General features: G+C 30.2%; 1 protein-coding gene across 3 annotated transcripts in view; it reads left to right on the top strand.

Moving 5' to 3' along the window:
* The window catches only part of LOC126881859 (PHD finger protein 14), a 129,655-nt gene that overhangs the window by 26,913 nt on the left and 82,075 nt on the right, over positions 1 to 20,667 (top strand). For all 3 annotated transcript variants that reach the window (XM_050646506.1, XM_050646499.1, XM_050646517.1), the window contains exons 4-7: positions 1,624 to 1,825; positions 6,421 to 6,697; positions 11,884 to 12,024; positions 16,726 to 16,859. In XM_050646506.1, coding sequence (XP_050502463.1) covers positions 1,624 to 1,825; positions 6,421 to 6,697; positions 11,884 to 12,024; positions 16,726 to 16,859 — 754 coding nt within the window. The remainder of the gene's footprint in view (positions 1 to 1,623; positions 1,826 to 6,420; positions 6,698 to 11,883; positions 12,025 to 16,725; positions 16,860 to 20,667) is intronic.

Genomic DNA, 20,667 nt, shown 5'->3' with positions numbered 1-20,667 from the left:
ATGGTATCGCAGTAATAGTTTAATTGGAACGTACACAAACATTTGTGGGGTTTAAAGGAACAAAACCCCCATAAAATTTTTATGTAAACATATTAAAAAAGAAGCCGCAACTCGATAAAAACTGCCTGATCGAAAAAATACTAAGAGCCAAAAAAGTTTTAAAAATATTGAATTTAACTAATGGTACCACAATAATAATTTAATTGGAACGTACACAAAACTTTGGGGGGGTTTAAGGGAACAAAAGCGCCATAAAATTTTTATGGGGTGTACAAATTCCACTATAATTTGTCTTTAAGATGTTCCTGCCATAAGATTGCCACATGTCCATTTTCGTTAAAAAATCTCTAATAGTTTTCGATATATTGGAAAAAATCGATTTTTATTTTGTAACTTCAAAGGGCTGTAACTTTTTTTATGTGCACATTTGTACTAAGGTAAGTTAGGTTTATTCGAACTATTTTTGTTCCCAGAATATGTGATTTAATTTATGACCTGTATTTTTGTTACACCCTGTATTTATATCCTGAGATATACGGAGATATACGTCAGAGAAAACGGGTCACCCACAAAATGGGTCATTTTTGATGTCTCGAATTTCCTAAACCTGTTGTCTGATTTAAGTGATTTTTTAATATGTTATAGCCTTATTCTTTAACAATATCGCTGTAATAATATTGTTCCTAGACAGGTAAGTTGTCATTGAATACCGGGTGTACCAATCAAACAGTGTTTTTTTCTCAACGTTCACCACACCCTGTGGAATATTCTAGCATTTATAAAATACTGAAATTAAAACCCAACTATAGAATCAGGTTTGCTTAACATTCTGTTTTTTGATTCATTTGCTTATGTTGGATAATAAAAAAGTTAGTTACTTAAACAACTAGCCATGTTCTTCATCAGTACAGGGTGTTTCTAAATAAGTGCAGGGTTAATAGACCCGTATGCGCACCAATGGAGAATATAAAATTCTTAATTGCCTGTCAAAAAATGCGCAATAACTACCTCTTAACACCTATTAATTTGCATATCTCAACCGGTTTTAGAGCAATAAATAAATCGTCAGTTTGTATGAAAAAAATTCAACATCCCATATCTCGGAAACGAAGCATTTGCTGACATATGTTAATAAAGCAATCGGTCATTATTTTTTCATGCAGAATTACCCCTTAAAATTTGTCGCACTTATTTAGAATTATTATTATATATTTATATTATATTATTCATTATTATTATTTATTTATTTAGAAACACCCTCTATTGACGAAGAACGTGACTAGTTGTTAAAGTACCTTGTTTTATTATCCAACATAAGCGAATGAATAAAAAACACATTATTCAGAAAACCTGAGGCTATAGTTGCTAGAATATTCCACAGGGTGTGGTGAACTTTGAGTAAAAACACAGTTTGATTGGTACACCCGGTAATTTACCTGTCTAGCAACAATATTATTACAGCGACATTGTTAAAGAATAAGGCTATAAAATATTAAAAAAATCACTTAAATAGAACAACATGTTTAGGAAATTCGAGAAATCAAAATGACTCATTTTGTGGGTGGCATGTTTTCTCTGACACACAGTGTAGATATATAAACTAACACGGATATATTATTTTAGTTTAATGAAAAGGACGCGCAGATAATGATCTGTTGTGGATGCCTTGGAGACCAAAGTGATGGAGTAAATGAGATTGTTGAATGTGATGGTTGTGGAGTCACTGTACATGAAGCTTGTTATGGTGTTTCTGATTCTAACAGTGTATCCAGTACTGACTCACTGTCACCAACAACTCCTTGGTTCTGTGAATCATGCAAAGCAGGTTAGAAAATTCTAAGAATTTATATAATAATTGTTTTAAAATAAATGCGTTAATATTGATGTAATATGATTCATATAATATACAGTATGGTGCAAATGTCTGGAATAAATTCGATATTTCGTATACCGGCGACTTTAAGGAAAAATCCCGAAACAGGTCGATTTTTATTTTTAAATTACGATATTTTGGCATATATTTCATACGAGTGACGTCATCCATATGGAAGTGATGACGTAATCGATGATTTTTTTTAAATGAGACCAGGGGTCGTGTGATAGCTCATTTGAAAGGGTATTTAATTCTTATTCAGTAATATAAATATTAACATAATAGTTTATACAGTGTCCAAAAAGAAATTTTTAAATTAAATTAATTGATAAAAAAAGATGAATGTATGTAATTTATTTAATCCAAAATACATTTTACTATTGTCAGAAAACAGAAAAAAATGTTTATTTGACAAATAAACATTGTTTTCGCTTAAATTCAATGTTCAAACCAGCTCTCGCGAACCACCTGCCTCTTGGAAGTTTTAACATTTAATTTAAGCGAAAAGCAATGCTTCTTTGTCAAATAAACATTTTTTTCTGTTTTCTTACAGCAGTAAAATGTATTTTGAATTAAATAAATTACATACATTCTTCCTTTTTTGTCAATTAATTTAATTAAAAAACATTTTTTTGGAAACTATAAACAATTATGTTAATGTTTATATTACAGAATTGAATACCCTTTCAAATGAGCTATCACACGACCCCTAGTCTTATTTTAAAAAAAATGATCGATTACGGCATCGCGTCCATATGGATGACGTCACTTGTATAAAATATATGCAAAAAAATCGTCATTTAAAAAATCTTTTTAGATTGACCAGACATTTGCACCATACTGTGTATAGCTTTGTAAATTTAAGAAAATAACATAAATATTGCAAAAATGTATATAAATGTATACAGCCACTACCCCACTTGTTTTGATAGCCAGGATCACTGCCATGAAGTTATAGTGCAGGCCCTAGAAGCATTTAACTATGCAAAACCTGAGGACCGGCAACTATGTTCGGATGCTTTTACCTGAGACCTTGAACAATGAAAAATTGAATCTTGGCCGAAAGGTGCGATGGTGCCTTGTTACACCCCTCCCCCCTATGTTAACGGCAGATCAAAAATGATTTTCGCAAACTTTCGATTTAAGCAAAAAATGTTCTTACAAGTTTTTTCGTAAAATGCATAGTTTTCGAGATAAACGCGCTTAAACTTAAAACAAGCTGAAAATGCGAGCATTATCATAACGAAAACTTTGTTTATTTACGTATTTAAATTCATAATATGGAAAATTTCTATTATGAAAAGTTATTTAGTTTTAAATGCTATGTTTTAATATGCAATTATATCCTAATTTAAATATTGTGAACTATAAAGGTACTCTATTTCTCCAACGAAATTCATATTTTTTGACATACCTCGAATAAAATTGATAACATTTGATATACATATTATGATTGCATCTTAGATTTTAGACCATGCAGATCTTTTTATGAAGAATAACTTTTCTTCGTAAAGTTAATAATAAAAGAGTTATAAATGAAAATGTTGTTGTATCCATAATTTGAAAAAAAAATTCAAATATTTTTTTTATCTTTAGAAGGATGTACAAGTAATAATTGCATATTAGAACATATTTTTTAACTCCAAACAACTTTTTATAATAACACTTTTCAATATTGTGAAAAATAAAGATAATTTAATCTTGATCGAACTTCATATTTTTTGACATACCTCGTATAATATAGATTTGATATCTAATAAAAATAAATAAATACAAAATACAGTTTTCCTTGAAAATAGTGAACTATAATTTAACATTACATTAACATAAATAAATAAAATTTGTTTATCTGACATTTCAATTTTATGTTGACGTTTAATTGCGTCAAACGAAAACAAAGTAGAGTTGACGTTTCTGTGTCGGAAGAAAATGACAATTTAAAGGAGGCTTGTGACGTCACAATGACGACTTTGAGGTCGTATATCTCGAAGATGGTTAGAGATAGCGAAATTCCGTTTTCAGATTTGGATTCAGAAGACAAAACTACATAGGAATCCATCGCTAGGTGGCCTCTAGGTATTTCAGGAACGGCAACGCAATAACACACACACTTTTGCGAATTTATAAACGAAAAGTTTTCGTTGAAAATCGAAAAATTGCAATTTTTGAACCCGAATAACTTTTAATTAAAAAATAAAAGGGCGCAGCATTTGAAAGCTCAAGTGAAATTATACCTTGTTGGCTTATTTGCATTCCTAAAAATTATTTTTTTTTATTGTTAAACAACACTATAAGTATAAACAAACAGTGTTTGAGCGTTTTGTCGCAGGTCCGCACCGCGCCAAGGAAGTCCTACCTAGTCGGTTCCGTTCAGTTTTAATCCTTGGCGCGGTGCTGACATGCGACAAAGCGCTCAAATACTGCTTTGTTTATAGCTTTGTTTAACAATAAAAAAATTAATTATTAGTAATGCAAATAATCCAACAGGGTATAATTTGACTTGAACTTTCAAATGCTGCAAGCAGAATTGCTATTTTATTTTTTAATCAAAGGTTATTCGGGTTCAAAAATTGTACTTTTTCGATTTTTTGTAAGTTTAACCGCGTTTATCTCGAAAACTATGCATTTTACGAAAAAGCTTGTAAGTACATTTTTTGCTTAGAATGACCCAAAAAATACAAAAAAAGTTTTGTTTTGCGGAAAATCACTTTTGATCTGCCGTTAACATAGGGTTGGGGAGGGGGTAACAAGGCACCATCGCACCTTTGGCCAAGATTCAATTTTCATTATTCAAGGTCTCAGGTAAAAGAATCCGAACATAATTGCCGGTCCTCAGGTTTTGCATACTCAAATCCTTCCAGGGCCCGGTCTATTATGAATATTAGAGAAAAAGAAAGTTAAGTGTCAATTGATCGCTAGTACAGTACATGTCACTGACTTGTACTACAACATTAGAACACTTGAATTTTAATTCACTAAATATTTCTTTTCTTATTAACTGTTGTCCACGTTTTGGCTAAAAGACATTTTTAATAAGGTAATTATAATAAAAATATATAGAATTTAAAATTTTTAATTATTCAAAAAATGCTATATTCGGTGACAACTTCAAATACCAGTTAAAATTGTTAAAAACTACCACGTTTTTCACCGTCACTACATCAACATAGTAGCGATCATAAAATGATCCTCTTATGTTTTTCAGCATGATTGGCGTTATCGATATCAAAAGTTCGGCAATCTTCAGTCTGAATTTTTCTAAATTTTGAGCTAAAATCACGGGTGTAATAAGATCGTATCCTACTGCAGCTTTGGAGCTAATATTGAACCTCCCTCCTCTTTATAAGCATGTAAGGAGGATCGATCTGGAAACTGTCTTTGGTCTAATAGTGCGGTCGCCAGGGGGGTACAACGGCCTCCTTTATTTAGATGGACTTACCCAAGTATTTTTTATGTGTTTTGACCCGTAGAACACGAATTTTTTGGGTAACAGTTGCTCCGGATATCGATAAGATTATTATAAACACAAAAACTTGCAAAATTACAAAAAAAGAATGTGTGTGTACGTTGTATGCACGTAAGAAGTTATACTTCTATTATTATGATTTCAACGAAATTAATATACTTATATAGGTTATTTGTATTTTATTTAAATATTAAACTAACTTTCTTTACCTACCACTTTAAAAAAAATTATTAAAACGATACCAAGAATATAAAAAAAAAGAATATGAATCGTCCGGTATTTGAACTCGGGACCTCTTGATCTCCGGTCACACGCTCTACCACTGAGCTACATCCCTTTTGCTTTGACAGGTTACAAGATTTCTCATACATACTGACAAATTTAATAGACCAAGTGAGGTATGCAAAAATACTTTAAATATACTTACTATTATTATAAAATATCTTATTCCCGAGGAAGACAAATACAAAGACACAAAAATTATAATCAATAATACATTTACTTAGAACACTAATATATCCTTTTGTATGATATAATATGACTTATTTGCGCTGACAGCGCTGATACATACATATCTTGAAAGATTAGCAACGAAATACATACTGTCTGTGTATAATTTCAAAAAGCTATTTTTCGCAAAAGAAACCATTTTTTGTATTTTTTGGGTCATTCTAAGCAAAAAATGTTCTTACAAGTTTTTTAATAGGATGCATAGTTTTCGAGATAAACGCGGTTGAACTTTCAAAAAATCGAAAATTTCAATTTTTAAACCCAAATAACTTTTTATTAAAAATAAAATAGCAATTCTGCTTACAGCATTTGAAAGTTCAAATCAAATTATACCGGTTTTGATTATTGGCATTGCTAAAAATTTTTTTTTTTTTTATTGATAATCAAAGCTATAAACAAATAGTGTTATGACGCGTGCCCTTATGCATGCTACGAAGAAATTGCCTGTTTGCAGGCACTTGCACTTGTACTCTACGCGGTCGCGCACTAAGTAATTTCCGCTTCCTCCATTATTTGATTATTGAAACATGGTTTATTAATTTTCGTTCGTTAATACAAAATATATTTTCAGGTATTACTGAACCAGTGTGTGAATTGTGTCCGAACTCAGGAGGGATCTTCAAAGAAACTGATGTTGGGAAATGGGTACACCTGGTATGTGCCCTATATGTACCAGGAGTAGCCTTCGGAGAGGTGGATAAATTAACCAGCGTCACTTTGTTTGAGATGCCTTATAATAAGTGGGGTACAAAGACTTGTTCGTTGTGTGAAGATGATCGTTTTGCCAGAACTGGTGTTTGCATCGGATGTGATGCGGGAATGTGTAGGACGTACTTTCATGTCACATGGTAAGTTACAGAGTATTTATAGAATAAGTCGGATACAGAATGTTATATTAGTATTTTTTTATTACACATTATTATATTCAGTTCTCCATGACATATAACTTATATTACAGTTCGACCAGATTCACTTTGTATTTGAGATTTGGATGCGCACTGTTGTTGACGTTCGGTTTTTCCAAATTTTCTGAATTTTATTTTGGTAACGTCTCGCCAAGTAAAATACCTGTACGGTACCAAAATAAAATTCAGAAAATGTGGAAAACTCGAACGTCAATAATAGTGCGCATCCATATCTCAAATACTAAATGAATCTGGTCGGACTGTAAGCAGATTGATTATAACTGGTGTAAACATGGTAACTCAAAAAATTTCGAACAAGATGTAATCTATAAAAAAACTATATTCTTAGAAAAAATCGATTTGTTCTTATTGCAATGTTCTCGTCTGGTTATTCTCCGCCTATGGATAACTCTATAAAGGCATTCTTGATAGCAAGTCTTGAAATGACTTTGGGGTCAATAGGTCTTTTCATATTCTTATGCATTTTCTTTTTTTTTAGGAAACCTAGAGCCTTAAAATTTGTTACGTAGATTAGCCTTGTCTTAAGCAAGAACTTTATTAGATTTTGGATCGATAGGTATTCTTTTTATACCTTACGCGATATTTTCTTGAAAGAAAAGTCATAGTCTTGAAACTTGATACATTGGTTTCTTTTGGTGTAAAGAAGAACCCCATTGTATTTGTTGCAGTAGGTCTTCTTCCTCCCATATTTTTATAAGTTTTCTTCTTTTCCTTCAAGAAAAAGTTCTAAACTATTAATCCAGAGATTCCTCTTGTTGTACAGAAGAACGTATAATGTCAATTTCATATATCAATAAGTTTCAAAATAAAGGTTATTGCGAAGTGAAACAATTTCATAAAAATTTGTATTTTTCCTAAGAAAAAATAGAACCACGTGCATTAAAACAAAAGTTATAAAAAATATAATATTACATAAGTGCTAATGTAAACTTTGACCACTAGCTTGTTAGAGCAAAACCCAGAGCCTGTATATTTAATTCTGAGAAAGGCACACTACAAAAAAGTACAAAATATAATAGTTTCTAAAATCTGAAATTGAGAGATAAAATCCAAATTTTAAGTCAAAAGCTACCAAAATTTTACGGAAACCTTAGCATAGAAGAACACTGGACTACAGAGAAGCAATTTACACAGTGGCTAAATGTGTTTTAATGTCTAAAACGGCTAAAATAATTGAAGATTGGTTTGTCGTAGAATATTGTTCAGACCCTAGCTTAGCTTAAAAACATTGTCCAGCGCGACGCTTGGCAACGAGAGTTTATTAAAAGTTGTAATAAGACGCACACGTATTTTTTATTGCTCTGCGAAAGTAACTCCAAGTATTAATTTGCAGTCGAAAAGCAAAAAGTCAATTATAAATCCTAATCAAATATAGAGCCACCTTCAGCAGCTTAGAAAGCAATTGATCATTTAAGATTCAATAGATATTCCGATAATTCTAGGTTAAAGTTATTCTTTCAGTCCAGTCTTTTTAACAATGTCTATTATGGCCATTGGCGATACTTTTACCAATTCGTAAAGCTCGAGTTGATAATGCTCAAATGTATCGAACGTTAACCTATCCAACTGTGGGTAGTTGCATAGAAAGGCTTCTGCTGTCTTCAGCTTGACAAAATCTGCAATCCGCACTTTCTCTGGGGACAATGTTCTATTAAGAGACCTATGATAATTCTAAGATCATTCATATTCATATCTAGTATTTATACAGTGATGAGCGCGCTAATAACCGGCAAAATAACGCAAAAGATGGAAAAAATATATATTGTGAAATAGAAAGAGATGAAACTAGTAGAGGTAGAAATTATCAATATACACGTATAAATTAACATTACATTACATAGTTTCCCACCTTTAGACGTCTGTGACAAGAGTATTTTATAAAATTCTACTGCCACAGTGACAGTTGTCGTACTCCTCCGATACGTCTAAAGGTGGGAAACTATGTAATGTAATGTTAATTTATACGTTTAAATCGATAATTTCTACCTCTACTAGTTTCATCTCTTTTTACTTCACAATGTATTATAGACCAGTAAGGATCTGCGAAAAAACGTCTATTTTTGGATGTGAGAGGTGGCATTCGGATTTTTGCAGATAAAGTTAGATGACAACTTCAGTAATAATAATTGACTTATGCTCCTTCTCAAATATGCCCGGAACATTAATAAAAAAATTAAAATATTTAAAAATTTCGAAAAACATCGATTTTTTTCTGGTTTCTTTGCTTATAACTTTAAAACGATTCGTTTTGGAACAAGTCGTAGAGAAATAAAATAAAGATAATTGAATTTTGTATGATATACGACTGGTAAAAAATGTCTTAAGGCTATGGGTACATAATTCGCAAATATTTTACGTGTATCCCTACTTTTTCTGTCTTTACACGGCAAATTACGTGTAGTAAAATTCACACTGGTGTGGATATGTAAACATTACTAGAATGTCATTCTACTTGAAAATGTCATAATTAATTTAAAGAGATGGCTTTTGAATGTTCTTGGATAACTGTTATTTTTATAATTGCAAATTATTAATTCAGTTAATAAATGTGATAATTTTTTCACTAACTATGTTTTCAGTGATTGTAATAATTTATTTGTACAACAAAAACTAATAATCAATCGAGAAAAGAGGAAAAGTGTTAAAGTGATTTTTTAATAATATGTTGTTATTTTGGAACGCTTACAATTTTGAACATCTCTAACAACAAAATACTTGGATCGCAGGATATATCTGATGTATTCTCTGCTTGGATCTTCCACAAATAATACACAATTAATAACTTTTTATTAAGTTCACGTCTTAAATCAATTATTTATCAAATACACTATATATCAATAATATTTAATCAATTTCTCAAAATATTCCCGATGCAATGTCAAATATTTAAAATTGTCACTGATTGTCAGTGTCTGACTGACAATATATGCTGACAATATTATATTCGGTTGAGTGCGTTGTAAGACAAAGACAGATTTGGAAAATATTACCACGGCATTGTGTTCATTTTTTTCAAATCCTGAAAAAACCAATAAATATTTTTGAAAAATTTAAACGCAGAATGAAAGACTAAATTATTACCGAGGGCCGAAAGTCCCTTAGAATAAATAAAAAGTTTATTTTGAATGAGATATTTGAAATTAAAAATCACACTAAATTTTCTCTTAGTTTTTTCATCCCTGTAACTTATTAAAATAAACATTATAGAAGTTCTCAGGGACTTTCGGCCCTCGCTAATAATGTAATCTTTCATTCTGCGTTTAAATTTTTCAAAAATACTTATTAGTTTTCTCAGGATTCGAAAAAAATGAATCCCCATTTGAATAGCATTGCAGCCGAAAATACGTACCGATCCTCTTAAGGTATTACCTTTGCTGCAACATAGCAATAAATACAAAATAAGGGGGCAAAATAAGTCTGTTGTTATTCAATATTTTTTTAACACTTTGATGGCACTTAGAACCTTAGTAATTCGCTTAGGAAATTCTTTGTAATATACTTAAATCGTGTACCAAATTTCATTAAAATCGACCTAATAAATTTTGCATAATAAATTTGCAATCTAAATGTTTTTAAAAAAGTTGAAATTTTTTTAAAATCTTTCTGAACAAAAAGTAGACCATTTAGAAGTTGGCTAATTTTTTTACATATAAAGAGGTGCTCTACCTATTTAATACACTTTACAGAATTAAAATCGGATTATTTAAGGGGCCTCAGCAATGTTTTAAATTTATAAACAATTTTTTGGCTTATAAACAAATAGCTTTGTTTAATAATAAAAAAATTAATTTTTAGCAATGCAAATAATTAAAACCGGTATAATTTGACTTAAACTTTCAAATTCTGTCAGCAGAATTGCTATTTTATTTTTTAATCAAACGTTGTTCGCGTTCAAAAATTACAATTTCTCGATTTTTTGAAAGTTTCACCGCGTTTATCTCGAAAACTATGCATCCTACGAAAAAACTTGTAAGAACATTTTTTGCTTAGAAGTACCCAAGAAATACAAAAAATGTTTTATTTTGCGAAAAATCGATGTTATGTAATTCCTCAAGTTCTTTGTTTATAACAATCTTATCGACATCCGGATCAACTGTTACCAAAAAAAATTCGTGTTATACGGGTCAAAATACATAAAAAAACTTGGGTAAGTCCATCTAAATAAAGGAGCCCGTAGCACCCCCTCCTGGCCACAGCACTAATTTGTTTATAAGCCAAAAAATTGTTTATAACTTTAAAACATTGCTGAGGCTGCTTAAATAATCTGATTTCAATTCTGTAAAGTGCATTATATAGGTGGAGTACTTCTTTATATGTAAAAAAATTGACAAATCTTTGTATGTTCTAGTTTTTGTTGTGCAAGATTTTAAAAAATTTTAATTTTTTAAAAAAAGTTTAGATTACAAAATTATTATGAAAAATCTAGTAAGTCAATTTTAATGAAATTTGGTGTACAGTTTTAGCACATTACAAAAATTTTCTAAGCGAATTAGAAAAGTTCCAAGTGTAACCTAAGTGATGGAAAATCATTGAAGAAAAAAGGGCTTGTTTTGCCCCCTTATTTTATATTTATTGCTAGTTTGAAGCAAGGGTGATAAGTTAAGACATTTTTAACCAATCGCATCTGATAGAAAATTTAATTATCTTTGTTTTATTCCTATACGACTTTGTTCTAAAATGAATAGTTTTTAAGTTATAAGCAAAAAAAGTAGAAAAAAAAAACGAAATTTTTTGAAATTTTATTTTTTTTATATTAATGTTCCGGTCATATTTGAGAAGGAGCATAATTCAATTATTAATAACGAAGTTATCACCTAACTTTATCTGCAAAAATCTGAATGTCACCTCTCACATCCACCTAAAAACGGATTCTTACTGGTCTATTATGTTTTCCAACTTTGCGTTGTTTTGCCGTTTATTAGGGCGCTCATCACTGTATAGTAAATGTATATTGAACAATGTTAATAAAACTGTGTAAAATAGTAAAAAATTAATAAACATTTTCAATTTCTGCAATCTCTGCATTTTAGTGATTGGCTGCTATGAACAGTTAAACCTGTCACACAAGCTAGCGAATGTGTTAAACATTTTATTATTTCTTTTAACAGTGCTCAGAAAGAGGGGTTCCTATCAGAAGCTCATTCGGAAGAAGTCGACCAAGCTGATCCCTTCTATGCCCATTGTAAGTTACATTCAGACAAAACCTTAGTAAAAAGGAGGAAAAGAAATTACATGGCGTTGCAGCTAAGGTAATTATTAGTTTCAAATAGATTTCTTTTTCTATTTGCTTAATATAAAAGTAAAATAGAAAAATTACATACAGGGTGGGGCATTAGTGTGACAAAGTCAAATTACTCGTTTGTCGTAAGAAATACGAAAAAGTTATTTAGGTAAAAGGTGGGGCACAGATAGGTCCATAATTTAAAAATACTTTCAAATATACAGGGCCACCCGTATTGACAGGTGATACAAAGTTATGTTTTTTCAAATGGAACACCCTGTATATTTTTACATTTTTGGATTCTCTTCGATGTTTCCTTTCTTAAAATATAGGGTATTGTAATATTATACGAGATCGTTAAGATAATTACGGCTTTTTTGTTAATATCGCAGCAACATTCTCACCCTTCAGAATTGTAGTGATTTGACATCAAAATTTCTATTCATGTTCGAACGATTTTTATTATAGTCAACTATTGTTGAACATTAATAGTATAGCGAAATGTTTAATTTTAGTATACAGGGTTGATCAAAACTCGAAATGAGTATTTTCTGAGTTTTCTTAAATGGAACACCCTGTATTTTAGTATTATAATGAAATGATATTTTATGGCACTTTTTTTTATTTCTTAAGCATTCCCTATACCTAAGTGCTTTAATTTGTAAGTTATTCGTGATTCTTTAAGGCAAACATTAATTGCAACTACGTGAAATTTTATTAGGTGGCCGTGAAAATATGCAATCAAAAAAACTTTTTCGAAAATAAATATATATTATTTTAGACTGATCCTTATTTAATTAAAATTGGATGAGATATCCAAATACGCTCGTAGTTAAGATTGTTGGTGGGTAAAATATTAATAAAACATACAATATTCTCCCTAGCTGCTTTGTTACCCTTACTAATATGAATGTTTCTAATGAGGAACTGATTAAAACGGTTTTAGTGCTAGGAGTGTATAACAAAAATGAGCTACTAGCAATAAAGATTTATCATCAGAAATTCCCTGACAGACGACAACAAAGAAGACAAACTTGTGAAAGTATACTAAAACGGTTTCAACAGACTAGATAATTAGATTATAAGAAGGGTCGTACTAATATGCAGATCCTCAGTGACACTAAGGATTACATTTAATTCCTTTTTTTTTTTTTTTCATTTACAATAGTTTTTATTCGATCAGATTTATCGTAATCTCCAGTCTCCAGTCAGTTGAAACCGTTCTAGAACATTTTCAAAAGTTTGTCTTCTTGGTTGTCGTCTATCAGGGAATTGCTGAATAAAAATTATTCTTATTGCTAGTAGCACATTTTTGTTATACTCCAGTAGCAAAAAAACATATTAATCAGTTCCTTATTAGATATTAGTAATAGTAACAAAGCAACTGGAACTATAAAAATAGTATAATGTCAAATTTTTATGCAAATTTTGTGTCATAGTCAACTAGGGAGAATATTGTATGTTTTTGAATGTATTTGGATATCTCATCCAATATTAATAAATTATGGATCAGTTTAGATTATTTTTGATTGAATATTTTCACGGTCACCTAATAAAATTTCAAGTAATTTTTGTTGCAATTAATGTTTGGCTTAAAGAATCACGAATAACTTACAAATTAAAGCACTTAGGTACAGGGAATGCTTAAAAAATACAATACTTTGCAATGCTTTCATTACAATATTAAAATACAGGGTGTTCCATTTAAGAAAACTCAGAAAATGCTCATTCCGAGTTTTGACCAACCCTGTATACTAAAATTAAACATTTCGCTATACTATAACACTTTTACTAATAAAACACTCGTATTCTAAGGTTATTCCGTACTTATATCTCGAATAGTTATGCTAAGTATAAGGTAGATATAGTACGAAAATAATTCGTTACTAATAAACTCGGTATAAGTTAGATATAAGTATTCCCACTTTATTCCGAAATAATAGTTTGGCAACGTTGCAATCTTCTGCTCAAATACATAGAACAACGATATATTGTGTCAAATATGTCAATTTTGATTTTTCTTTGTAACTAACAAACCAAATTAAACTAGGCGAAATGTTTTCGGAATTATCAAAATGAGATTTTATTGATTTTTTTAAATAGATACATTTAAAATACCAGTATTCTTCTTTCATAGTTTCCACAAAATTGTTGTATCATTATTATTTTCTGAACAATAACATCGCAAAAAAGTTCCTAGGGGAAAACAAATTGAATAAAATTTAAACTAATTGACGAATCATCTTGAAATTTTTTGTGCATTATATGGACTGTTTGACTCAACTTTTCATGCAATATCAAATTCAAATAAGGGAATCACCTTTTAAGCTTTCTAAAAACTTTAAACCATCTTTTAAAAACCGATGTTTAATTCTGAATTCCTTATCAGTGTATTGTGAAAAGGGATTTATACTATCATTGAGAAGTTTCCTTTTTCGTGTATTTTCTATCATGTTAATTAAATTATCAACTTCTTCGACAGCCGCAACACCCGTTTAACACATTTATTTATTATATAATTACTCACAAAACAAATCAAAAGATAATATATTTTTGCCTCTGATGACATTGACAATCATAAAATAGGTTATACCAGACTTAAACAAGGGTGTGGGTCGGTATAAACTTGGACTAAATTCTTATACCCAGTATAACCTATATCTAAGTTATTCCATGTTTATTGGTAGTGATTTTGCCTATACCTGATTTATTCTCAGTATAACTTTTATACTTGGTTTATTAGTAACAGTGTTAATGTTCAACAATAGTAGACTATACTAAAAATCGTTTGAACATACATATATAGAAATTTTGATGTCAAATCACTACAATTCTACAGGGTGTGAATGTTCAGGGCCTATTTTACCCCTAGGCCTATGAGGCACCTGCCTCGGGCCCGCATTTTAATGGGGCCCGGAAAGATCACTAAAAAATTTTTATTGCAATAACAAAATAAATTTTCAAAATTCTTTCATTTCATTCATTTAAAATCACGTTGAACCAATTAGGCGAAGATTCAAACAAAAAAGGATGACGTCAGTTGAAGCAAATGATTTATTAGGGAAAATAAATACGTTAGAGTTTATTCTAATGACGAAGATTTGGAATAAAATGTTGGACCGAATAAATGCAACTTTTTCAGGGTTACAGTAGTGTGTGAACTTTACAATAGTTTAATTAAATATGTATACAGAAAACAAGACAAACATTTTCAGAAATTGAAAATGAAGATAAGAAATTATAGCAGATAAGGCTATAGCGGAAAACAATTTTTTGATAAAAATTCAAGAGTTCTCGAAACGATTTTTTAAAAAAGACATGAAAATTTTAAAATAATTAGTTTTTTACCTATTTGTGATACTTTAATTACTCAACTATTTTGACGAAAAGATGCTTATAATTCTATAAACGATATTTTTAACATCTTGTTCACAGATATGTAATAGTGAAACAGTAAACTTGAAAACTATTACCGAATATTATGAGAACGATGTCGATATTGATGATTTAGTGGAAGAAGTGGCACATTTTAAAGAACTTTTCAGCACATAATATATCTTACAAAATCGGCAAAGTATGATGACCTTTTTGATTGAAAATACCATCATATCGACGTTTACAAATGTAGAAACGTTGTTTAAAATGTATTTAACTATACCCATTAGCAATAACAACGCAGCAACGCTTCAGGTGAAAGATCTTTCTTGGTACTGAAAAGAATAAAGTTGTATTATTGGTACAAATAATAGGGGAGCCTTGGATGCTAAATTTGCAGTTACTAAAGCGTCTTGGGGACCTATTAGATTGTGAAGATTAGGTTGTAAAACCAAAAAAGTTAAGTTAAGTTTTCCATTTTAGTGGGGATTTTCCATTTTTTAATTTAATGTTAATGTTCCATTTCCAACCATCGTTTTTTCCGATTATAGCGCCATCTATCCATAATTCGAAAAAATGTCTCGAATAAAAGTTACTTATTTTTACGTAAGGAATCCAAATCTGCAATAAAAAATGGAGGTTTCTATTTCAGATTTTAAAAAGTAACTCGTGGCGGTCGTGTTTGGCGTCATTCGATAGATTTTTGAAAAATATTGAACACGCATTTTTTTCAGTTTTTCGATCTAATGTTTATTTCGTCCATTCCGTTTCCTTTCGTTTATATTTATGGGCCATTCCACGAATATACGACTGTTTTGGATTATCGCGACAATGAATATTTTAGTGTGCAACATAAGTACGAAAGTAAATGGCTCTAATAATTATTCCAATAAACAACAATGTAATTTGCAATTTACTTTCGTTCTTCATATTTTGCACAGTAAAATATTCGTTGTCGAGATAATCCAAAACAGTCGTATATTCGTGGAAAAGGGTATAGGCAGGGCCGTGTTTAGGTCAAATGACGCCCTAGGCAATTTTCTAGATTTTATATTTCATTAACTCAGCTTAGTCCATATATTTTACTTATATTTAACACATGGTCCTCACCTTCCATGTGCAAATACATATTAATTTTTTTTCTATTTTATTCCTACTATTGCCATCATCATAATTATTGCCGCTTTTGCCACTATTATCAATATTTTACAATTTCCATCATATATTACCATTCCCATCATAATCATTTAATTATTATCATTATCACCATTACCACTATTACTGCCACTATTATCTTACAGAAAAATTACGTATAGTCTTCACTAACTTGGACTTTATAACAAAACTATTTTAGGACACAATATAGGAAGTATCAGTTTGAACAGGAAGGCCATAAAGATAGTCCCGAACAAATAAGGATAAAGAGAAAACTAGAGAAACAGACTGTGCATTATTTAGGCCATAAAGGACTAAAGCCACCACCATGGGGTAAGTACAAGGTATCCTTACTAATTTGTTTACGGACAAGACGGCAATAGACGTCAAATAGTTTTTCTCACTGGGGGCAAGACGCTTAGAGCCGGCACTGTTTAAATCTACTACTGTAGTTTAATGTTTATGTATGTATCTTCTAGACTCTCTGCCATTATGGCGGTGTCATGTGCGTATTTAATGTTATTAATAATTTCACCACCGATTTTAAAACCTTTGTGACGATTATTTAACGTTATCTCAAAAACTGGTTCAGTGTAGACATTAAATAACATCGGTGACATAACACATTCTTGTCTGACACCACGCTTAATGCGTGTAATTAAACCATGCCCCGGAATCTTATATGAATAACCTTGGGAATTTCCCCCATCACTTTGACTACGGTCAACTAATAAAGAGAAATGACAGCCTATCTCGCTCACGAAGACTTTAAACAATCATTTCTGTTAACACCATATCTGAATGTCACAAATAAAATAATCAAACGAGGCTTAATTCGGCAATATCAGTTCTGTCAAAAGTAATGACAGTTAGTTGAAATACGTCTTCCATTAGTTTACAGTTTTAATTTTGAGTTTATTATCTTTAACGATTTATTCTTAGTAATTTCAATTTAAGTGGGTTCCTTATCCTTCGTTTATAAAGTTTAGCTTTAGTTACCTATTGTAGCTGTAGGAAAGAACTTTTGCGTTGTGTTAGTAAAAAAACTAAACATGATTTTATTATTGTTGTGTACTTTTGTGTACAAATCATAGAAAAGTTAGAAAAATCCATAGGTAAATATGTAATTAGTTTATAACTGTTTTGTCTGAAACAACAAATAAATACACGTATATTTAGAAAAAAAATTGTCTAACTTTTTATATAATTTGACAGCAAAAATAATAACATATTTTGTAACTTGATAATGCATATTTTGTAACTTTTGTAATGTTAATAAAATAATAACGTATTTTGAATAATCCATGAGTATTATTTAGATATTATTTAAATAAAATACTTTAACAAGCCTAGTAAGTTCTGGTATTCTATTTTAATAATATAGGTGAGATGTGAGATAATTCCTTGGAAAATAATAAGATATTTTAATTAGTAACGAAATGGCCCGCAAGAGGCGCTAAACGGATGAAATTAATGTTTGTCCATTTGAATGTCCCGCTAAATGGTGATTAGTAATCACTACGGTCGCAAGTGGCGCTAATGAACCAAATTTATACATTGAGTTGCCTATCTATCCGTATATACTATATTATTTATCTATGTAATTAAACTAAGTACAGTGGATGGTTAAGTTTTTCCCTTAGTATTCACATTTACGTTTTTGATGTGCAATAATACTTGAAATTGTTTCAAATGTCTTTCTACATCGATTCCACTATTTTAACACAGGAAACCACCATAATATAATGTAAATACTTCTAATCGCTTATTCGTCTAAGTAAATAAGGTTTTTCTCGTGACACTGACCCATCCAGGCAAACGAAAGTTAGTTGTTTTGTGCAATATGGACCTATGGAACAAGAAATTATATGTTTCCTGTGGTTGATTTTTTTTATTTAATTAGTTATTAACAAATTCAGGTCAAAAAACGGTTCGTTTTTTTTTTTCATTTATTAGCAAAAAGGAAAGAAATTTGAAAGTAAGAAACTTATAAACCGTGAAAAACTTTGAAATGGCCTTTTTTAAACGTTTCTATATCAGCACCTCAGAGGTAAGGTGTGTTAAGTCACCAAATCTAAATTTGTCAGGAAACCAATTTGAAAGTTTATGTCGTGTTTAAACAAGTGTGAAGAAACCGCGAATGGACTTAATATTGGGGTCTTTGCGAAAATTAGCTGTTTGGTCAATTTATTTCGAGATTCGAAGATTACTAAGATTTTTTTACTACTAAAACATACATTTAAGTTACAAACAACATTTTATTAATCCGAATATACCCTAATACAAAAAAAAAGAATGTGTGTGTACTTTGTACGCATGTAAGAAGTTATACTTCTATTATATGATTTAAACGAAATTAATATAATTTTTATTTATATTTTGTTTAAATATTAAACTAATTTATACTTACTACTTCTCAAACATTTTTATTAGAACAGTGCCAAAAATTAAAATAATAAAAGAATAAAACACACACAAACACATTAAACAAGCCACAAATGATGTCTGGACATTAATTGTCGAAAATTTTTTTAACTAAATACGTATTTTCTGAAAATACAATTATATAATAAATATACTTACAATCATAAAATGTATTAAAAAAAAACAAAAAAGAAAGTTTCTATTGGGACTCGAACCACCGCTGATAAGAACGGTTGGTATTGGAATTCATTCGCCTTCTCCGCTTAGCCACGGACACTATGTGTCATTATTTACGAAGATCGACTAACTAAACGGATTAAACTTGTGATATTTTGATATTTTGAAAAGTGATCAAATTATTTTAATTTTGAATTGAAATGATTTAGAATTGAAAAAATACAACAAAACATAGAGTAAAAAAACAATATATTAGGTGAATATTGATAGAAATTTTGATGGTAATCAAATTATATAAATAAAAGTATTACATACTATGTATTTTGGCAGATCAAATAGGTAGGTTTATACCCATGATACATTAACAATTATTACGTACCTGTTGCTTTTAAAAACTATTTAAAAGTCACTACAATATTATAAACTTTTTTGTTTCTGTCCTCACAACAATAAAACTAATATATTATACATTTGTTTACCTTTACCTCCAAACCACAGCTGCCATATCGGATAATTTTTGACATGTCATTTGAACATCCAATCAGAACAAAGTTATAATGCGCATGCGCCGGGCTGATAGGTTTTAACATATAAAAAAATCACCCTCTATCGCCGGTAAAGAAGTATAACTTCAAAAATATATCAAAAGTAAAAATAAAAGAAAGTGTCATAATATGACACTCCAACATTCACATGATTCTTTAAGAGAATAGGATAGTAATATTATTAGGATATTAATAATTACGAGGCAAAGAAGTTACTTTAGTCGTCAATATCCTCTTCTCTTAAAGAATCATCTGAATGTTGGGAGTTTTGGTAAAATGTATGAAAGACTTGAGTACTTGAGGTGCCCATTGTAAAAGGTTTTGTAGGTGTTTATATTTCTTTGTAGTGATAGGCTTTGCAACAATTTGAGGTAAAACTGGCATATCTTTAGATGCTACAGTATTTCGGCGATTTCTGTTTAAGTCCATTGTATGAAATTCTCCATCGAAATCGGGAATCTTCTGTATTATTTTGAAGGGACTGATGTACCTACCTTTTGGATACCAGAAACTTCATTGACATCTAAAAAATATTAAGTTAAGTCCTCGAAAAGTTCGTAGAATAACCTGGTACACAGTGTTAAGTCACAAAATGGCATTTTACACATTTTTAATAACTAATTTTGCACGAAAATGTGTTTACTTGTTAGTTGCTTTTAAGAATGCTACAAAAAGCCAAATTCTGACTGTTAGAATAAATAAAAATAAAAATACTTACCGGTTTTTAAGTTTTCTATTGAGCTTACTTATATCATTAGTTTCATCATTTTCTGGTTGAAAATCAACAATTTCTGCCGTTTTACTGTTTTTAAAAACAAGTTCACACATACGTCTACCACGATTCATAGCGAATAGTGTTCGATTTATCAAACAAATTACAAAAACACAGTTATTACCACTATTTACCTCTGTAAAAAATGAGCACGCTCTGTAGTGCGAAAAATTCCAACTGTCTTGTAACATTGTTTACCTCAATTCGCATACGGGACTTAACA

The sequence above is a fragment of the Diabrotica virgifera genome, chromosome 1 (genome assembly GCF_917563875.1).
Source record: "Diabrotica virgifera virgifera chromosome 1, PGI_DIABVI_V3a".
Taxonomy (NCBI): domain Eukaryota; kingdom Metazoa; phylum Arthropoda; class Insecta; order Coleoptera; family Chrysomelidae; genus Diabrotica; species Diabrotica virgifera.
This window is presented reverse-complemented; position numbering and strand designations above follow the sequence as displayed.